The 23,063-nt window shown below is 39.4% G+C and overlaps 1 protein-coding gene across 1 annotated transcript in view; it reads right to left on the bottom strand.

Annotated features, from left to right (window-relative positions):
• The window catches only part of RAPH1 (Ras association (RalGDS/AF-6) and pleckstrin homology domains 1), a 98,119-nt gene that overhangs the window by 5,280 nt on the left and 69,776 nt on the right, over positions 1–23,063 (bottom strand). The window contains 9 exon segments of the mRNA XM_064161300.1: positions 3,036–3,178; positions 4,595–4,715; positions 5,268–5,366; positions 9,622–9,732; positions 10,938–11,081; positions 12,448–12,513; positions 14,105–14,226; positions 18,373–18,532; positions 19,886–19,963. Of these exon segments, the coding sequence (XP_064017370.1) occupies positions 3,036–3,178; positions 4,595–4,715; positions 5,268–5,366; positions 9,622–9,732; positions 10,938–11,081; positions 12,448–12,513; positions 14,105–14,226; positions 18,373–18,532; positions 19,886–19,963 (1,044 nt within the window).

The following is a 23,063-nucleotide window of genomic DNA, read 5'->3' as shown; positions in this document are numbered from 1 at the left end:
TAGTCTGTGAATTACCATTCTCTCCATCACTCAGGTTAATGGATTTTTAAGTAGCACCACCTGACCTTAATTGTGCCCTGTATAAGGCACCACGGGTGTGCTGACCTTAGCTGTGCTGAACTTCACTTTTGACACCTGAGACAGCAAAAGGCAACAGGAAAAATAAAAGCGGCATAGAAGAGAGAGGGAGACCAAGGCATAACAAAACAGCTAACCCTGGATGGCAAGGCCTTGGAGAACTCCTCAGTTTGGCACTTAAAAGTACACACGGCAAGCACGCAGTTTGCTGCCTGCTGCAGCATCCCATTTGAAATAACTACCATGTTCAAAAACAAACAAAATGAGACATAATGAGATCTTACTGCCCAACTGTGAAGAACGAGAGCACATCAATAAAGCATTCTTTAGACAAGCACCAATCTTTCCATATATGAAGTGGATAGATGACCTGCGTTTTGCGAACCATGGGGAATTTTATCTTAGATCAATTTGAAACAGAGAGGAATTTTCATCATAGCTATCACAGTCATTTTCACAGCGAGCAAATTAAACACCCAGGCTAGGGAGCACTGTCAGGAGGGGGAGCATCTCCTATCTCCACAGAATGAAATTAGATTACTACATCTAGGAGCATGTTCAGTGATACTTTGTCTAAAGAAGCCCGAAACAGATCGTTGTCCTTGCTCGTTCTTGTAACTATATGACATCCTTCCACATACCTCGAAAATTCCCTATTGCTTGCTATCGGTTCCTCTTTGCACCTGCATCTATCTTCATGGCTATCTGAAACGCTCAGAAATGCTATGAAAAAGTACCTAGTTTTTAAAAGAACTGTGCTATTTCCTTTTTTCCCCTTAAACTGTTTCTTCTGCAAAACCAAGCTTCTGTGATTGAACTGTTTGCTATCTCCTCTCCTGCGCCAGCTGCTTCTGGACTGGTTAGCAAATTTCAGTTAATTATGATGGACTGCTAAATCTCAATATTTGACTTCAAGAAATTGCTGTGAGGTTACTGGCACTTACTAAACGAGGGGAAAACAGGCAGAACTTTTGGAGCAGTTAGCCACTGGCCAAGTACTACACACCATCTCCCTGCTGAGCCAAAGCATGCTCTGTTCTGCCCTGCTTGCTGAGGTGGCATGAGGGGAAAGAGCTGCTGCAGAAGGGGGAGCGACATGCTCAACAAGTCTTTGTTAACTTTGCCACTTCTTAATCCAGCTTTGTCACCAAGGTACCATGGAATAGCTATCTCTCGAGTGACTGTACGGAGATTCATCTCCTAAAGCAGCACATCCCAGTGTCACTGCAACTGCTACTACCTTCTCACAGAAATTACCGTTTTTTTCAGCACTGCTGTTTCACTTTTTGCCACACAGTTCAACATTTTCCACTGCCAGTCTGATTTACTGGTTAAGATCCTTGGGCTCAACATGTACAGCACATGCTGTAGCTTCACTGAAGGTAAATTGGTCACCAATTTAGTCAGCGTTTTTTAACTTGGCTTCAAATTATTCTTTGACAGGGTTCATGTCAAGTTTTATGGCAATCCATTCACCTGTGTTACACATGAGGGAGAGAAATGCACTTTTTGAAGCGTGGATTGCCCTTACCAGGGATTAGTCTGAGTATTTTATATTTTTGCATTGCTTTAACCAAATAACATAAAAATCCTGGGGCTTTAAGTGAGCAATCGCCAGCAGTACTGTGGACTTGTGCCCTCGTCATGGTAAACGTCAAACTTGTCTTTAAAAGCTCGCAGAGTGTAGCAGCAAGATTGTCACACGAACCCCAGAACTTCAGGTAACAGTGGCACCGCAGGGCTCACTGCAGTACTCTTTCACGTCTGCCAGACATGTGCTAGACAGATTCAAATTCCCTTTTCCACCTGCCCTGCTCCTGCAGAAATGGTGTACCCTGTATGCATACACAAGCCACCTGCTGATGAAGGTGTACTGGGTGTTGCACTCAAGCAGCAGAAAAATCTGTATCACAATTTAGCAAGCTGCATTCCTGGGCTGAGTGCTACATCATTGTTCTGCTACTTGCAAGCCCAGCAGGCACTGCAAAAAAGATCTGAATCCCAAGGCACGCAGCCAGGTCAGTTTTCACATTGAGCCATGCCTGCTTTCTAGCTCATGTGGTGTCTTAGTTTTAGTTATTTATTTGATGCACCAATGTCAGGTGTAGTGACCTGTGGTTTCAGTGTTTTGAAAAGCTTGAACCTGGAGCCCGAGGAAGATTCAAAATTGACAGAAATAAAACAAGCTTCTCAAAGCATCCTGCCAATGTACTTCCACACATAGCTGCTGCAGTTAATACTGATGTCACGACTGTTCGGGAACCTGGAAAGTCTTATTTAAGCCTGACAACAAACCATCTTAAAAGCATTGATTCTGCTGTGGTTGGAAGTATTCTCCTGGAGCTACACCAGTCCAGTACCATAGGACAGACAGACAACTAACCAAATGACAACAGACCCAAGTTCCAGGCTTCAATGCGTTAAAATCTTTTGTACCTCTCTACTAGCAACAGAAGATACGAAAGCTGCCTGAATTCACAACTGCTGTCAATTTTAGTACTTCTGCTTTGACCATATCTATGGTTACTGTTTCCATTTCCAACAAATACAACAGAAAACATGTAAGTACTTCTTAACTCTATCTGCCTTCAGGTCTGGGTTATTTGCACCTTTGAAACGGAAAGATGTGGCTGGTCAACTGGAGAAGAGCTTAGTGAAAGAATGTCATTAAACTTGTTAACAGCTGATCTTTATTTTGTCTTTATTCAACATTAGTTAATAGGATTCTATGGGAAGGGCTGTGTAGTATCATCAAAGAATGAAAAGCTTCTGTGCACACAAATAAAACAAAACCAGAAGGTTCCAGGGCTGAGTTCCCTGATAAAGTGATTCCTGAAAAAACAATTGCATGTCAGTGGATGTCACTGACAATGCAAGAGTGAATATCTCACTTGAGACACAGGTGTGCTCGCACATTTTGTTGGATGTTGGTTTTCAAACTAAAGTCTTCTTGTTACCTTGCTGGATTCCTCCAGTTGAGTGCCTCGCTTCCAGGCCTCAGAGAACATGGAGCTGACGATACTTTGGGAACGGACGTGTCCGGCCGGCTGGGTGTCAGAAACTCCGCTGTCGGACTGATTAGAATGATTTGACTGAGATTCTGTTTGGAAGAAAATGACAAAACAGTTACCATAATGCTTCTGAACTCTGTCTGCTTGCAACGGACTCTGGGTGACATTTACTGGTCATTTTATAAACATGGGATAAACATTTCATCCCAACACAGGACCTTTCTCCCCTTAACTACTGCAGGAGCTTTAGCTCACATCCAGGCCGCTGCTGTGCAGCAGATCCCTGTTACTGACCAGAGGCTCCAGAAAGATGACAGCCTGTCAGATATGCTGCAGTGTGAAAACATACTGCAGCTGTATAGGTTCTAAAACACCCAGCAGCTCCTGCATTTTGGGAGAAGCCCCATTTCATGCAATGCATGCAGCCTGCTCTCTCCAGCATAACCTTAAACACTGGATATAGGCTGAGGACAGGCAAATTGCACTATTTGAGGCAGCAGCCTGATTCCATCTGCTCCATTCCTCAAGGGAAGAGAAGGAATGATGTGCAACCTGCACCTAACAAGCACAGATGATGCTCTAGGTCCGCAGGGCACCTTTAAAAGACAGCAGAAGCCACTGCCAAACCAATTTATCCAGCCTGGCACCTGCTTTCTGTGTAGTCCCATGCTGTTTTGAAGTAAAAAAACATTTAGGCACATGCTGGTCTACAGCTCTGGCAGAACATGCAAGGCTGGTGGGCTGTGGTGCAGCTCCCTACAAAAGAAACCGCATCAGAAAAACACCCAGCTTGGATAGAGAAGCTGTCAGTAACTGAGAATTTACTGCTCCACCTGGCAAGCTGTGCCACACAGCTGAACAAACATTGTCACTTCCCAGGAAGGCTGAATTTGCTCAGCATATCCTCACAGGCTACTTTCAGAACCTTTTCAGTTCAGTAGCATTACCTCCTGACTTGCACCTTAGGTGGACAAAACATTGCCAGACAACAGCCTGTTTCCAGTAATTAAACTTGACAGGCAAAGTTGCCAGTCAGCTGTGAATAGCCAAATGTGACCATATAAACCATCAGGTTTTAAATTGTTACATGCTATGAAAACCCAGTCCCAGCCCAGGTGAGAGGTTAACAGGAGAATAACACTGCAAGCACACAGAGTTTGACACAGGAACAGGAATAGCATTTTCCAGGTTTGTCTCTAAGGAGATTGCTTGGACCTTTGCCTTTAGCCAGAGACTAATCTCAGTCAACAAGAGCAGTTTAAGAGCTACATACATGTGCTATATGCTTCATTAAAACATGCTGGATTTCTTTTCTTCAAATAGAATACAAGAAACTACAACATATTCCAAATGCACACTGCAGTAAGGCCAGGTTTATACACATGTCTATGTTTTAGATTAAATATATCATAGAAGACATTGGAGAAACAGAGCATTTCCAAAAACAGTAGCTCCTGAGGGCTCCAGATTAATTATCTGCATTACAAGATGGATCATATTATTACCTGGCAGACTAGATGAGCTGGATCCTGACTTGATACTGGAGCTAGACAAGGAAGTCCAGTCATACGCTGATTCTGTTCTCTTCAGTGCTTCCTGATAGTTCATGTACAGTTGTTTCCCATACTGAGCAAAATGACAAACAAATTTAGCAACTCTATATGGTCTGTTGAAATTCACCTCTGGCTTCTCTATTCCACTTTTTTTTTTCCTCCAGACAGAAAAAAAGAGGTTCTGGTAAGGAGCTCGGGTGAGGCTATTTTTTAATTGGTGAACTGCTGAAAGAAAACCAGTTTGTTTTTGCTAGAAGAGATAGTGTCAATCAAAAAATGGGTCAATGAATAAATGAAGCCAACCTGGAGATCTCAGAAACAAAAATCTGGTTTCTCCTTTTTCCCATAAGCCTTCTTTGTCAGATCTGTAAGGGAATTGCCTAAAATCTTGCCAGGACGTTGGTTAGAACTTTGCCACTTGACGGAGGTGCAGCAGAAACCAGAAGAAAGGGTTCAACTATCACAACAACAAAGCCTAACAATGTGCTAGGGAGTGAAGCATGTAAGAAGATTGTTCAGCTAAATGACAAGTGAGATGTAGCATGTATTTTGCTAAGCTCCAAAGGGCTTCCAACAGGTAATGGCAACTCACAACAACAGTGCAAGATTGCCTAGGGGAGGTTACCTTAGCAATGCGGATGCCATTGATCCATTGGTGTAGAGTTCTTACATCGTCGCAGCAAAGATACTTGATGTACTGGGATTTCTTCTGGATCTGAGGATGCTGCAGAAAAATTGTTAATCCTTATCAGCACTTCACGGCTCACAATGCAAGGAAAGCCATTTATCTGTTGAGGTCTATGCAGACAAACAATGCTGGGAGCTTTGCAACAGTGCATTTGAGACTATTTCAGAAGTGGTAGTGGGGATTGCTTCACACGCAGACTGGCAACATGTCCAGTGTGCATCCTTTTCAGCTTTGAAACACTAAGAGAGGGATTTTCAGGCTGTACCTTCCACTTACTGTCAGAACGTTCTGTATCTGTAATGCTTTTGAGAAATCTTTACACTCTCAAGCCAAGTGGTCAGAATAATGTCAGCACAAAACAACCTTTCATGATCACAAGTAAGAGACTGCTCAGTGGACTAACTCACCACCTGAGGAAGACAACTGATATTTCACCTTCCTTTCACACCAAAACAAACTGGAGGCAAACAAGCACATTAGTCTCTGCTTTTGTATGGCTTGAGTGAGACTCCACAAATGCCATGCTGTTAAGCACAATTAATTTTCAGCCTGTAGAGTCTTCAAGGTCCCCATCCCACTGATAAAGAGCTTTTATCTAAAATACTTGCTGCTCCACATGCATATCCAAAAAGATGACACTGTATTTATTACTTCAGCAGCCAAGAAAGAAATGCACAGTTTTCAGAAGTCAGAAACAAGAAATCATTCTGGATAGATTATTCAGCTCTTTCCTGTCCATGCTGTAGAAGTTTCATGTTTCAGTTGTCAGACCAAGTCAGAATACTCAAGTTCTTACTATCTTTCTCTCAGTTTATAGTTCAGTGACACAGAAAATTGACTGTCTGAAAAATGCATCAAAGAACTTTTAGTCTCTTTGCTATATTTTCTCCTATTGTCTTCCAAACCCAAATTATTTAAAAATTATCCTGGACATGTTCATCTCCACAGGCAGAATACATAACTAACTTCATGAGTGGAACACTGCTGGGTAAGGAATTGGCTGGATGGTAGCACGCAGAGTGATGATCAAGGGCACAATGTCCACCTGGAGACCAGTGCCAAGTGACATCCCTCAGGGGTCAGTGCTGGGACCAGTGCTGTTTAACATCTTTGTCAGTGATAGGGACAGAGGAATTGAGTGCACCCTCAGCAAGTTTGCAGATGACACCAAGCTGTGTGGCACAGTCAACTTGCTAGAGGGCAGGGATGCCATCCAGAGGGACCTGGCCAGGCTGGAGAGGTGGGCCCAGGCCAACCTCATGAAATTCAACAAGGCCAAGTGTATGGTCCTGCACCTGGGTCAGTGCAATCCCAAGCACAGATACAGGCTGGATGGCGAATGGCTGGAGAGCAGCCCTGAGGAAAAGGACCTGGGAGTCTGGGCTGATGAGAAGCTCAACATGAGCCAGCAGTGTGCATGTGCAGCCCAGCACACAGTTGCTGTCTTGGCTGCATCAAGAGCAGCGTGGCCAGCAGGGTAAGGGAGGTGATCCTGCCCCTTTACTCTGCTCTTGTCAGACCTCACCTGGAGTACTGTGTGCAGTTTTGACACCCCCAACACAAGAAGAATATGGAACTGTTAGAGTGAGTCCAGAGGAGGGCCATGAAGATAATCAGAGGGCTGGAGCACCTCTACTATGAGGACAGGCCACAACAGTTGGGGCACTTCAGCCTGGAGAAGTGAACGCTTCAAGGAGACCTTGTAGTGGCCTTCCAGTATCTGAAGGAGGCCTACAAGAAGGCTGGGGAGGGACTATTTACAAGGTCTTGTAATGACAGGATGAGGGGTAACGGCTTAAACTGGCTGAGGGGAGATTCAAAATAGATGTTAGGAAAGGGTAAACAGTGAGGGTGGTGAGACACTGAACAGGTTGCCCAGGGAGGTTATGGCTGCTCCCTCCCTTGGCGGTGTTCAAGGCCAGGTTGGATGGGGCCTTCAGCAACCTGTTCTAGTGGGAGGTGTTCCTGCCTATGGCTGGGCATCAGAACTGGATGATCTTTGAGGTCCTTTCCAACCTAAACCATTCTATGATTATGAGATGAGATAATTGTTTTCATTTTTCAGCACCAGCCTCTTTCACGTACATGTTGTATAACAAAGAAGAGTCTACAGAAGCACAACTGGTTACTTCACTAACAAGCTATCTTTCCACTGAACCTGTTTATAAAATGTGGCTAATATAGAAATAAAACAACCTCTCCAAAATCAAACATTTAAGAACAAGAAGCGAACATTATAAACACATGTACAAATGTTACATTCAACAACACCATAGCACTTGCCTTGCACAGTAAGGTACAAGACAAACATGTAAAGACAAATCCATTCTGAACCTGATTTGCATTTGCCATTCACCTCTCCAAGAGCATATTCAGCTTAAGTGAATTCTGTGGCACAGAAGTGAGCTTCCACTAAAATCCTGCTGTATGGTTTCTGTAAGTTGGTAACTCGTCTATATAACAAGAAGGGAAAACTCAATCCTGCTTAATATAGTGATTTTGTTATTCATAACTTCCACACTGGAAACATACCTTCACCTTGTCTGTTATCAAACTATCTACATCCTATTAATTTACTTAAAGTGACAATTCAGATACATTAAAATTTGAGTTTAACACTTTCATGTTCTCATATATGCTCAGAATATCAATACTCAAACCCAAATTACTTAAGTTTAAGACTTAGTTTGGTTTACACTGTGTGGCCAACAAGTCTGAAAAAAATCTAACTCACTATTAACTTGTCCAGATGATGTGGACAGAAAGTGAGATGTAAGCAGAAGAAATCCATTTACTTCAAGGAGCTTACAAATACCTACAGACACTGACATTTTTGCTTTTACCTGTGTTTAGTTAACTGTGCTAATGACGACTAAAAACACAGGAAGTATTTCTAGGTTCCACTTTCTCCTTATTTGATATTCAATGTCTACATCTCAGTGGGCCCAAACGCACAGTGCCCTGTCTACTGGAAAATGGAATCCTTCTTTCACACAGTGGGCAGGCAGCCACACACTCCTCCAGGCATACAAACCACTTAAATATCATGACATGTGCAACACCACACAAGCTACAGACCAGGGAAGGTAAGAGGTCAAAGGAAAACTCTAATTGCAACTGTAAGCACCTCTCGTTACTTGCACTGTTTTCAACTCCACAATGACAATTTACTTGCTGTTTTAAAACAGCTTTGTAGCTAGCTAGCTTGCAGGAACTAACACCATTCTGAACACAGCATGGGAGTCAAGAGAGACAGGAAAATGACTTGATGCAATTTATAATAACTTGAAATACACAAATTATTAATCTCATGTTTTACTGTCCTTGTTCTATCTGTCCTTTATATGCATAAGCTTCTTCCTTTACAGCATCCCCTTTCCCTCAAGTTCAGCAAAAAACATTTCTGCACACACTCTGAGAAGATGGCAACTCCCTGAAGTTAGTGTTTCAAGGGGTACTATCTCACCAAACTCAAATTGTTCTACAGTATGGAGTCACTATGTGCAATGTTTCAGCACATGATGACCAAGTAATTAAATAGATTGGGACTCATCAGTCTAGAAATAAGATAATTCAGGACAATATGAACATGTTTACAAAGTTGCAAGCAGCATGGACAGCTCTTCACTCACTGCTCACTTTCTAAACAAGAACTCAAGGAAATGGTTTGGAAAAGGTAAAGTAAGTGCACAAGATGTAGCCAACTGCCACAGCATTCTACAAGTTTAAGTTTTCCCTAAGCAGCTTATAAAGAAAGGCCACTGTCAGGGAAACCTAGAGTGCCACATGAATCCACTAAAGCCATTCTTTTGCTGCTCTCTGTGATCTTGTCCTCCTACCCTCCTCTCCTCCCAATTCCACATGGATCTTCCATCAGGTGAAGGAAAACTGTCAGCTTGATGTGGAAGAAAGTGATACATAGTCATTTCTTCCCTCCGCACTAGTCTCAAAGAATATTCTCTTTCTTGCACTGTAGCTTTGTCAAAGGAGGCTCGCTATGCCTCCACAGAAGATGTAGTTAAAGATAGCTTTCTCACTGCTGCTGTTGCTTAAGGTAATTTAGATTTCTCATGCACAGAATGAAGATAATTTAGAGATTCACCCTGAAATTGTCCCCAGCTGTTAGTTATATTATCATGGGAAGTGTATTCTAAATGATAATCTCTCCCAAGTTTAACACTGTGTTAATGAGCTCTTACAATTAGTTATTAATTATAAGGGACTAAGATTAGTGTAGAAATTTTTCAGGCTCCTTTCAATAGGAAAACTTACAAAAGAACTAACAAGTTACCTTCAGCACTAAGCAGTAGTCTGTGGGGGCTTTGTATTTGTTGCGGTAGTCCTGCCCGTAGTAAACGCTGACATGATCCAGCTGTAGGAAGCACACGAGATCCCTCGAGACCTGGGGAACACAAAAACATAACCATTTACAGAATACCTGCAGAAGAACACCAGCTGCATTGACAATCAGTCTGGGGTTAAGACTAACACTAATGTAAGGTCTAGTTAAGGTCAAATACTAGTTTTGACATGATTTGAAAACTACCAACACAAGAAAGAGGTAAATCCATTCATTTTTAACCAGGATCTCTTTCCCCAAGTTCAGTTTGGTTTTCTCTATTTTTATCTGCATTTTGCCTTTTCAAAAGACTTTACATCAGACTACTAATGTTTATTCAGAGTTAGTATCAGGAGAAAGTTAATTGTATTGGTTGACTGTGAACTTTTTAACAGCTGCTGGTTACCTTTCATCTTGTTAATACTCAAGGTGTCCAAACACCAGTGTGACTGTGAGTAAAACTCTAATGATGTTTGGCAGTGATTGTGGCTTCAACAAGGCTTGTTCAACAACACAAGCTTCAACAGGCTACTCTGCATGTAGATTGTTGTAATGAAGTAAAAGGCTGTGAAGAGAACATCTAAGATGTATTCAGCTCTAAAGGAAGGTAATCCACTGACAATTTCTTCTTCACTGCTAGCAGTGTGGAAAGTGGACATCCTGTACTAGGGATCAGTTGATGCTGTGAAGACTGATGGACAATTTGAACTCAGAGTACCTCAGACTTAAAACTGTAATGCTGTTGTAGCAGTTTTCTATTTCCTTTTCATTCATTTCTGATACAAACCAGAAGTGACACTGCAGACATGGTATTGTACTGACCAGTTTCAAAAAATCAAGTCCAAATTGGTCTGAAAAGAATCTTGTTTATATAAACTAACTAAAATTGATGAAATTATGCAGACTGCTTGTGAAGTTGGTTTGATATTTGTAGTGCAATCCGGTCCTTACCTGAATTATGTTTAAGAAAGGACAGCTTCTTAACTCCATCAATCATTCTTCCTCAAGTGCTTCTGAACACCCAATCCTACGCTCACTCAAAAAGCAGATCCTTGTCTTCTTACATGTTAAATCTGGGGTTACACCTGTCACATTAAGTGCTACCACAGTAATTTACACAATGTTTGCACGATAAAGCTGCGCTTTGAGTTAAGGGATATGGCACTAGGTAAGGCACAGCTAAGCCAAAATTGAAGGCAGACTCTTGTGCAATAAGAGTGATTTATCAGCAGCAAACAATTCAGGGAAACTGCTTTACTACAGCATACCTTCGCCTTCCCTTTGGGAACATAGTAAATTCCAGAAGCTCGGAGCAGAAAGTAACGTTTCTTCCAAGACTTTTTGCCATCCTCTTTCAGCCACAGAACTCCCTCAATCTCTGGCACGGTTACAGAACTTCCACAGAAACATTCCTGCCGATAAATACAGTGGTTTGACAAGAGAGAACCATGAAGAACATACAGCATGCAGAGGCTTGTTTCTAACAACCACAACTCTGAAACTTTGTATGCATATCTACGGAACTCATACGAAACAGGGACAGCTCTTGGTTTTTTCATGTAGTGATAGGAATTAGATTTATTGTAGAAGCTATAAGGTAATTCAGACACACACAGTATTAGCTGCAACTGTAGGGATTTTCTAACCACCGCTCATCAGTAACAGATCCCCCAGTGGCTTTACTGGCTTTGAAGTCACACAGTCACCTTATGAACATAGCCTCATAAGCCTAAGTATATAGAAAATCTAATGATATAGCTGTCGGATGCAGCTGTAATTCATTCTTTGTGTACTTTGTTGCTACTAACTGCCAACACTTCAACTTTTGTTAGTGTCCTATTTATAAAAAGCTAACAGAGGAAAACAAATGCTTTAAATAGGCTCCAGATTAATATGCAGATTTATGAGTAATCCTAGAGGATAGGACGATTTAGACAGAATTACAACCCTCTGCATGTCACGGCTCCAAGCTTCTTTATGATCCACAGTATTCACATGATCGCTTTCTAAAACCTGTATTAGTAATATATTGAGCATATATATGCTACTTAGAAGCTAAACTGTATTAAGTATAATCCAAAACTAAATGCTCTAAATATTTACTTTTGTGTCACTACGGAAATCATTATTCTGGAAATCAAACAGAAACTACTGACTCTTCAGCATGGGTTTGTCTCTACAAAAAGCATCACAAAACTATTCAGTTCTGAGCTTACATAACATGTTTACTGTTTGATTTATTTTCTCCACACATTTTTTTTCTGTTGTCTTTAGTTCTGTAAACTATTTAATGTGTTCAATACTATTACACTTTCTTTTCTGTCACTCATTTTGGAAAGTATTTGTTTTGAAATTTAACTGAAACCATTTTTAACTACTCTGCTTTCTAGCAAAACTTGAAATACTTACATAAAGCAGCCACTAACCCAATGCTGTAGAATTTGGTAGAGAATAACAATTTGGAAAGCACCAGTGAAAAAACAAATCTCTTATCCCCATAGGTAAAAAAAAAACAGGTGACAGTTTTCCAAATGTCAACTGTAGCTAGCCATAGCAACTACATTCTGATTATCACTACGCATGGTTATTAAACAAAGGGACACATTTTAATTGACTGACCACATCTGCAAGAGGGTAACTTTAAAATAGTCATTTATCTCAGATGTAACATATTCCACTCACAGTTGTCCCAAAACTACATCCAACTCCATCCACCAATTTCAATCGCTTCAAGCTCTGGAATGACCTCTATGCCCTTTTTTGTTTTGGCAGTCTTACCTCTAGCAGCACCTCTTTATTTCTGTCTGCCATTTCAGAGGTTTCTTTCTTCCCTAAAAGATAGTTCTGTAACAAGAGAAAGCTCAATGTTTCTATGGGCATTTTGAAATCAAGTGACATTTCTTATCTACATTCCTGTGGCAGTAAGAGAGAGACCAGCTACTATCCAAGAAAAACACAGTCATTGAACAAAACTCTGTAGTCCAAACTATCATGTCAGACTGCTGACTAATACACAGAACCACCTTTCCCAGAAATATCAGTCAGTCCATACTCTTAAGTAACAGGCTCTTAACAACATTTTTCAGGCTCTTATTTTCCTGGCTGTCCACAAAACAAACAGCTGACTGACACACTGCATCCAGAAATAAAACCGCTATGAAATGAAAAATCTCACTACAAAAATATATAAACCCCCAGATATCTTTGAATTCATTACATATTGCCTTGATGTGTTCAAAGCAGCACACACAGAAGGAATATACTTCTTTCTGCGCTGACCTGGCAGTTTTGCTGATTAAGAAAGTTTTCATGAAGAACTGTTGAACACAGGAAGTCAGACAAGGAGTCTTCTTAAAAGGAATTCAATTTCGCACAGGTACTGTATCTTATTTTAACAAGGAGTTCTGCAGTTGTCTTCATCTTGGAAAGCACTGTAACAGCAAAATCTTCCTCTTTCTAACCTCTAGATCTTACACTGGAAAAAAAACTACCATTCACAAAGTATACTCAGCTCAATGTTCTAAAGCAAGGAGAAATATTTGATTTATGGAGTAGAGGAGGCTCAGGGGTGATAGGGCTGGGTGATAGGTTGGACTGGATGATCTTGGAGGTCTCTTGTAATGTGAACCTGGTTGATTCTATGCTAGTGCCTCACTCTTGCTAACAGTGCCTGCCATATGTGCTAACAGTAAACATTATCAACTACAGGCTTTTAAAAAGAATTGAGAGTTTTGCTGCTCTTTGCAAAGCCCTTGAGTTAAAAAGAAGAATTGAAAAACAGGCCTTAAAAGTGCACTGATGGTTTCCTGAAGGATGAGCATGCAAAAGTGACACTCAGTTTAAATAGAAGAAATTACCAAAGAGATGCCAAGCAGCTACAAAATTTCATGTCCCCAAAAGGGAGTACAACTAGGCAAGAGTTAAGAGAGAAATTAAGTGATAACAAATCCACTTCTTTTCAGTTCAAATTCTTCAAGGAGCAACCTTCTGCTTTTCTGTTTCTTTCACTCCAGTCCTTTATAACACACAAAAAAGGTGCTGCCAGATACCAAATCTGTACTTACTAGGCCTCTGAGGCCATTTGAGAGAGAAAAGGGGCCTTGTGTTCTTAGTAAGGGAAGAGGAAACACAAGTGAATAGAGACAGGTCCCAGCTTACACAAAGAGAGGACACATGCTGTCTTCACTTGCCATTTGTCTATGGAGTAGCTGTTCTCTTAGTTTTTCTCACTGTCTTCTGCTAGGGACTTGATTTTGTGCCAACCACAATGTGGACACACACAGTCCCAAAACTGTAAAGTTACCTGGCATTTTAGTAAAACAGACAAGTATCAAAATGAAAGTATGGAAACAACTGCTGCCAAACTAAGTAAGAAACTGCAAGAGGCATGCAGAGGTGCAAGCACACATGCATTCAAGGTGACTCTCAGACCTACCTGGGGATTCTTGAACAGAGCGTACTTCTCTATGCGCTCCACGAACATTAGTTTGTTCTGGCTGTCTCTTGTCCAGTTCAGGAGATTTTCAACTAAATTTTCATGATCTTCAAAGATCCTTTCTGCAACAACAACAACAGAGAAAATACATCTGGTTCTGTCACATTTTGTGAGTGAAACTTCTCTGTAGTTGTGACTGGGAGATAAGGCATGGGAAAGAAGTTTACACTAAGAAACTGAAAATAACTTGGTCAACTTTCAGACATGCCTATATTCAACACTCTCACTTCTGTCTTGTGCTAGTTTGAAGCTAGTTAGAATGTTTTGGTGAGAAGAACTAGATTACAGGCTGTGAAAGGAAAACAATGGTGATGTCTACTTCACTCATAGGCTTACTGAGAGGTATAAGAACAAGAATCCAAGCATAGACAAGGCACTTCCGTTTGGGAGCTCTGGGCTGCATTTCTCTCTCTAGCCTCTCTGCTGTCTCTCTGATTAATCCACTTTGCTTCCTAACCCCCTGGCCAAACCTCTGTTCTTCCTTGGGACTGGGGTAAGGTTGAGAGGGGTGGGAGAAGGTGGAAGGGCGGTTGGGAGTCCCTCCTGGAGACTCAAGTTTCTGGGAGGGCTGTTGTGTTTCTGCATTACCTTTTACCTTGTATATTTCTGTCTATACTATAAATATCAGCCTGTATATTGTGCAAGCTGTAAATATAAGCTACATTCAAATTTCCAGAGCTGGGTGATTTCCATAGTGTGGGGGGGCAGGTTAACACCCAAACCATTACATGTCTCTTCAGGCTTTTAAATCTATCAGTATATGAAGTGGATTTTTTTGTGGGGTTTTGTTTGTTTGTTTGTTTGTTTGTTGGTTTGTTTGGTTGCTTTTTTTTTACCCAACAAAGCCACACGAACGGAGCAGACTTAAATGATGCCATTTCAAATGTTATGAGTACAAATAAGTAGATTATCACATTTCAATGTACTCTGGTCCATGCAATCTCTGGAGGAATTTACTAGGCAGCTTTTTCAGCACAGAATTTGCTTTTACATCCAGAATCACTACCTCACTTCTAAAGTATCAAAAAAACAGTAAGAGACAATGATCAGAGGAAAACCAAAATAGCCATAGTAAGTGGGGGTATTGTAGAAGTCTGAAAAAACTACATTTGTCTGTTTCTTGCAATCTATCTTGCTTGAATAAATGATGTATCACTGATGGCTTCTATGAACTCTGTGCTTTGACTGTTGAAATAGGTATCAGTAGTACAAGATACCAAAAATAGGCAAAAGAGACTAAGAAAAGAAGAGGAAAAATTACTAAACCACCTTATTCTCAAATATATAAAGAATAATTCATCACTGGGAAACCACTACAGCAAGTTTCTTCTCTACAATGATGTAGAACCTCTCCTGCAATTTGATGCCTCTTCACACAGGTGCCACAGTGGCACGTCAGCAAATGATTTCTTTCAGAATCATTTGAGACTTGATTCACTTCTCAATTGCATCTGAAAGCAGAACACGTTTTTTCCATGACAATCAACTGCATCACATTTTTACAGAGGGTATATAGCACTGATCACATCCAGACTAGGGGCTGTCACTCAGGACGACATGTCAGATGACAAATCAACACCTTTGGTAATAAGAATATTAAGCAAGACTAACAAAAATGTCATCTGGAAGGAATGAATGAAGGTTTGAGATGACAACACAACATTGCTGAAGTCTCAATGAGATCTCTCTAAGAATCTTTCAAATTAAACTCTCTGCTTCCACCAAGCTCCACAGCCAACACAAAAATACTGTCTTCTAAGAAGGTAAGAAGAGGTGTTGCCTAACAGAGCGTTGTGCTACAAAGGCTTAGATCTCAGTGTAATCTCATTGGTGAAACTGGACAGCTTTCAAAACATACCAATTGCTACTAATAGAAGAACAATAACTGAATTCAAACATTCACAGAGTGTCTAGGTACCTATAGTATGTAAAACTGCATATTATGAGAGGTTCCTACTATTAGAAATATTCTGCAAAAATGAAACACTAATACACAGATACTTCATGGAAGTATTCTGCTGTAACAAAACAAAACAAACTGAGCAAGCACCTGTTGTCTCAATGGAAAGAAATCTTCCAGAGCAGTTTTTGTTACAAACACACAGGGTAAAAACTGGGCAAAAGTTTTCATTTTCCATTCTGGAAGTAGTATCACTGAGTTCTTCTGAAAGTAATATAAAGCTCCCATTTACCATTAGATAGTAACAGGTGGTCTTCTACTTCAAGTACATGTATTTATATCAGAGTCCTCAAAACCACATTTGAAAGAGACCACAAAAATGCAAAGACAATCAGGAACTCCACAAGGCTCATGCCTTTCTGCACAGCTTGTTAGCTCAAAGGCTTCATGATATATTCTTGAACTAGGCAAATAAAGAGCAATCAACTAACAAGATAATGTGGTAAAATACACTGTGAAGGTACACAGGTCTTCTGTGTCTTGCTAAAAAAAAGGTAAAGGAGTTCATTCCTCTTACATCAACACTGCAAAAAAAGGAAGAGTTTCAAAAGATGGTAGAGGTGTCCCTGCCTGTGGAGAGGAGGTTGAAGTAGATGATCTCTTAAGGTCCCTTGCAACCTAAGCCATTCTATAATTCTGTGAGCCACCAACAAAATAACACAATACAATACAAACCAGTACACAGAATGAGGGCTTTGTTGTAATATTTTTCCCACCTGTTTTTAAAGTTTTGGTATAAAATACCTGAGTCAAACAGGTAGCATTTGGGATTATCTTTTTTAAAAACCACAGATGTGAAATCTAACAGTTCTAACAGTTGTCCTACCAAGAATCACAGGAAGCAAACCTGGCAGATGATAGAGGAAACTGAATTCTGCTCTCTTACATCTCTCTTAGATTTATCATGTGGTAGTCTGAATTTATAAGTCTGTAATTATAAGATCCATTCTTCTTTAGCTTGAAATTCTTTCCATACAGCAGCCAAATTCTGGCATTCCCACCATGTCACTGAGCCCATACAGTAGGGCATGCATGTACTTGTGAAACATCCAATAACAGAGATTTGTTAACATTAGTTTAATTTCAGAAGAATCTTAATTCAGTCACACTGATTATTTGGATAAGTATCAATTATCTTTCTATCTGCAGCCCAGCTTTTTGTTTTTCACAGAGGCTGAACATATTTTTCCCCTTTATTCTTACCAGGCTGCAGAGTGAATGGAAATGTCTTATGAAAGTAAATCTAGGACAGCTAAGCTTTGAATTCAGGATGATGCTACCTACACATTCAGAAATTTCTGAGTGATAAAAACATAAAACTATTATAGAACTAATAAATTTATTTATTTGTAACATTCTCATTGGTAAAATTACACCTGTGATTTTCATATACCTAATTTGATTTACATAAAATCTGTGCTAATTCTTTCTAGTTTCAAAATTGGGCAACACTGAAAATTGCATTTATCACAATGTTAAGGGTTTGAGCCTAGAAAGAAGATATTTTTCATATGAAAGGTAGAATATTGAAAAGATATCCTGTCACCCTACAACAGTCTTCTCTGTCTAGCCATAAGCAAAGTTAACATGCTACACTGCCTAAAACAGAAAAGTTTCACCTAAAGACAAAGGAAATATTAATTTTCATTTTAATCTGGAAGTGAGACATTTGGGTTCAGATCTGGGTGTTCCCTTAGTGCTTAACAATTGCCTGATGCAACTGATTTCTGATAATGGAGATTAATCATACTGCTTTCTATCTTTTTGTCCCTTCTTTTCTACGCAGATGCTGTATCCTTTGGCCAAATGAACAGAGATGTAATGAAAAGGAGCTTTAACTGTCCTTAGGGCCATACTGACAATTGCCTTGCAACATTTAACAGGAAAAATAACAAAGACAGCTTTTTGTAATAAAAGCTGCTATTAGAATCATTATGAAATAATATTTACAAAGAGGGAGATGCACAGTTAAAGTCTTTTATCCCCTATGTATTTCTTCTGTCAGGACCACACCAAAACCAAGAGACTAGACATTAGGAAAATTTCTATTCACAACTTAAAAGTCAGATGTGTTTTAATATGAAAGAAGAAAAATTTCCAGATCATCCTAAAGTCAAGTCACTCACGAACATGCATGAACAAGATGCTGCCCAATAGGAAAACAAGAATTTAAATGATTCTGAAGACAGCTACAGACAAGTGTTGCATTAGTAGACAAAGATTATAAATGTTTATCATTAATACTTACCCATTTGCAATTCAGAGATGGTTTCCACCAATGACCAGTCCAAACTGTAACCACAATGTGATTTGTCCATCAGATTGTCTAAGACTTGTCTCACTGTTTGCCTTTCATCCACCATCATTGTTTTTGAGCTGTCATCAGACATATGGACTCTGATCACCAACTATTAAGTAGAAAATTAAGAAAACAAGAAGTAGGATTAATTTCCTACACTTTAAATAAAACTATGTTTTTTGAGACCTTGTTTATTTTTCTAAGATTTTGTTAAAGTAGCATGAAATATTAAGACCAATCAAAACACACCTTCAAAACGTAAGAAGCCATAAATGATGGCTAGACATATGTATCACTGACTCTTAACAAGATATTGTCCTCCTTTAGTATAAAAGAGTAAATATAAAGGTAGTCCAAATAATGTAACATGTATTTGTTGCAAGTTGTGTCTTTTTTAAACCCCTCTTTAAGACAAGTTGTGTCTTAAAGAGAGGGAAAGAAAACCCACTCCTCCTGAAGTGTCCTATTCTGTTTACATAACAGTGCCTTTGTGGGGATTTTTCTCACGTATGTAGATGGAATAGCTACAAAGAGCTCTGCACAACCTTATACAGAATCACGAGTTTTCAGATTTACATTTTCAGCTTTCTGCCCCCTTCCTTCCTATTTTCTGAAAATGCTGGTTATGCAACCAGTGTACCTCTACTAAGCCATCTTTTTCTGGGGAACATTTACTTCTAGTGAAAAAGAGATCTGCTTTTGTACCACGATGGCTTTTCTTAGGCAGTTTAAGAGAGGTCACAGTCCAGAAAAAAACACATTTTTTTTTAAAAACCAAAAGTAATGAAGACAACTGATTGTTCTTGATGATCATTATGCTTCCTTTTTTAAACCCTGTTCAGCTGGAGAACTTGTAATGTACTAGTTGTTGTACACTGGTTGGCTTCTTAATTCCAGTCTTCCAGCCAGGACAGTTTTTCTGGTTTTGAAATGTAAATGCTAAAAGTAAAAGACATTTTAAGCTACTGAAAACCTCCAAACATAAGTGAATACTATGCTCTTGATAATGCATCAAATAGACCTTCTCCATTTGGTAACCCCTGCCTGTAGTCTGCAATGTTTGAAATCCATTTATTACTAGAAAATCCTGCTATGCAAATGGGAATAGGTCAGCAAAAACAACAGACCCAAATTTTAAATATCTGACTGATAAATATACAAAGACAAACTCAGGACATCGGATTTTATTTCAGGTCTGAGTTGAAGTTGATAAAATCTTCTCAATGCCCACTATCTGCAAAACAAGCTATTCCTTAAGAAGAACATACTGTAGCTGTGTATGCTAAAATGCTGTTGATTAGGTCCAGTCTAGAGAAAGTAAATTACCACACCACTCAAGATCTAAGTGTTCCTATCTAGGATAACTTGAGGATAATAGACACAAACGAGAATTATTTTGCCTTCATTCTGCAGGTGACAAAAAAAAGTATAAAGATCTTATAAATCAGTCTAAAGAACTTACCTTTTTCACTTGTGCCTCTTTAATCTTCTCTAATGCAACCTTAATCTTCTCAGCCTTGAGTTTAGCAGCCTGCTCCTCCTAAGGGACACAACACACAGAATTCCAGTTAACACAAACTTCAGACTGGTTTTAGTGGATTTAATCTTGAGGCTACCATGCTTTAAAGCATGAAATGAAATGCTGACTTACCTACCACATATAAATCCTCAACTATTTCTTAGTGATAATGGAGATTATTAATTCTGAAGCCAAAGGATGTTACTATATATCTCACACTTAAAACTGGCATCATCTCCAACAGGACATATTGGATATATACATTTTGTAAAGACACATTTGGCATTTCTCTATTCTTCCATATTGTAAGTAACTTTGATCTCTGCTAGAAAATACATTAGCATATCAAGTATTTACAGTCACAGATAGGGGCAGCACACATTAAACAAAGAGTGTACAGTTAAATACATCCAACAAACTTTTAGTTGATCAACAGAGAACATAAACAGCACACTGAGAAGTATCAGAATTTAACAGTACATAAAGTCTGGAAAACAAATCCTATAAATAGGATTCCACACTAAGTGTGTTGGTTGGAATTATTAAATCCCTTTTCCATCAGTAAGTAGCAATAAGTATCTTTACTAAGCACAGGCTGCATTTCTTGCTTTAAGCATTTTAAGACACAAAATAAGTAAGCATTCATTGTTTTAATGCTCTTTTCAGTAATCTATTTTTTGTTACAACTGGAAATAGATTGAAATTATCTGAATTTTCAATGCATCTGTTGATGCTAAGAACTAGCAATACTAATTTTTAATTTCTGGAGATTGATATTTCTGTTGAAAGTGGATTTCAAATACACAGATAACCAAGTAACTATTTTTTTTTTACGATGCCATATGTAGGTTTTACATTTTAGAACTCTTACATTGTGGATGCTCATCGCAGCCAGTATCTGAAAGCATCATAATTAAATAAAACAGCAAACATATTAAATAAGCATATACTTCCCCTACAAAATATGAAATCTGCTTAGAAAAGAAAAAAATGAGATTATTCTCTGGTCAGAAGTAGCACAGTGCATCACAACACTCAGCATGCTGCAGACACTTTGTTATGAGTTGTTTCTCTGTATGATGCAATTTATGGCTTCTTTACCATGTGTTTAGGTGGCTGCTCCTCTTCTAAGAGATTCAACTACCTGAAATCTACAGAGCTCAAGTTTTCCACTTCCCAGTGAATTGCTGCTAAAGGGTGTTCCCTGTGCTACTTGTGCTCCAGAGGTTTTGCTCCCTCACACCTGTGACTATACTATGCACTGGAAAAAACATCAGCTAGAGAAAACAATAGGCTGCCTTGTGAGTACATAATTCTTTTCAATAAAATGAACCAATAAGTTGACGTGAGCAGAAATAATGTGAGCATGAAACACTATCTTGGAACTCAATTACCTAGGAACGTAGGATTTTATTAGTCTACAGGGAACTATGACTTTTTATGCACTATAAAGACAGTGTCATATTGCTTGGAAAGGTTAAGTCAGAGTAGCATTCTATTAAAAACAAACAGTGCCATGATACCAAGAATCATTTAGATTTAAAACATACTTTGGAACTCCAAAATATTCTTCCTTAGCATTAACCAGTCCATTTTCAGAAATAAACTATTACTAAAAATCAAGGATTTAAATACTTGTAAGTTTGATCTGCATCTGCACACTACGAAATCAGCAAGAAGAGAAGACTTTATTATCATACAGTTTGAGAAACGGTAATTTATGGTTTCAAAAAGCTGCTCATTAACCCAACCATAAAGCTTTATTGCTGTACAAAGGTTGACAGCACATTTGGGTTTGCTCTTCACTAAAGGAAGGCACACAATTTTCCACCCCATTTCACTGTACACCTGGTGCAGCACAACTATCTGTAGAAAACCCTGGCAGCAGCACTTTACAATTACAGCACACAGACACAAGCAGCAACAAGACAGCAGGTAACAAGGCATCAGCCAAGAGCCTCTCATGTACTTGAGCAAACACACTAGAATATCTTTGTTATCTCAAAGTTTAAAATCCATCTTTCCCTAAAGCACTTTTTAGAATAAAGATTTCAAGGATTTATTATTTGAATGCCTTTTCATTTCTCCACTCAAATTTAATGTGGTCTAGAGATCAAGCTTTATACTCAAGTTTAACAAAGTCAGCTTAAATGTAGAGAAACAAACCAAAAGAACTACAATTATAAAAATAACAACTGGTTTAATTCTGCAAGAGGTCTGAATCTACTTACTGGGAATGCACAGAAGGAAGCAAGAATTAGAAATGTCTAATTCTAATAATTATTTTTAATTTCTATTTTCTAATGTCTAAGTCCAATAGTAATTGGAAGGCACATAGTAGTCAAGGTTTGTAAGTTATTTAAGGCTTGCTTTATAGTTAGGATTCGGGCCACTGCTGCAGTGAAGGATGTTCCACCGGAGCAAGAGGAAGAAATATCTGATTAATTTAGTAAACACGTAATTCTTCAAACCCCATCATTTTTCCTATTTCTCTCCTAACGGCCCAAGAAGTCATCCACACATCCTTCCCACTGAAACCATCCTAACACTGCACTCAGGTACAAACGCAGGCTCTCTCCTCCCCCATACATGGAACCAGAGCAACTGGTCAACAGTACACAGTATGTGCAATCCATCAGTTTGTACTAAGCACAACACTTTGTTGCACACCAAGAAACGTAACAGGAGGCAGAAGCATCTGACTGCAACTGTAAACTATTCAACACCACAAATTAGCAAGGCCAGGTCACACAGTTTGATCACATTTAACTTAGGTATTTATTTCCCCTGTGCTAGGAAATCCTTCTAGTAATAGTGGTGTGAGTGAGGTTGCCATAAACATGCACATCAATGGAAGGACTGTTGCCTAGACTGTGCTTTTGCAAGTAGCATCTATGTCCCTGCTATGGCTGGTACACCTTGCATAGCATCACTTCTCAATTAGAGCAGCCATAGTGCTGCTCTGGCCAAGCAGACACTTCAGTCAGGAAGCTGATCTGGTTGAAAATTAACAGAGCAGAAAGACAAGCACTGATGAAAACCTCTTGATGCAAACGGTGCATGAGCCAACTAGGACAGGAGCACTGCTAGACCTAATACTCACTAACAAGGAGGATCTGGT

This window comes from Pogoniulus pusillus, chromosome 2 (assembly GCF_015220805.1).
Source record: "Pogoniulus pusillus isolate bPogPus1 chromosome 2, bPogPus1.pri, whole genome shotgun sequence".
Classification (NCBI taxonomy): Eukaryota; Metazoa; Chordata; class Aves; order Piciformes; family Lybiidae; genus Pogoniulus; species Pogoniulus pusillus.
This window is presented reverse-complemented; position numbering and strand designations above follow the sequence as displayed.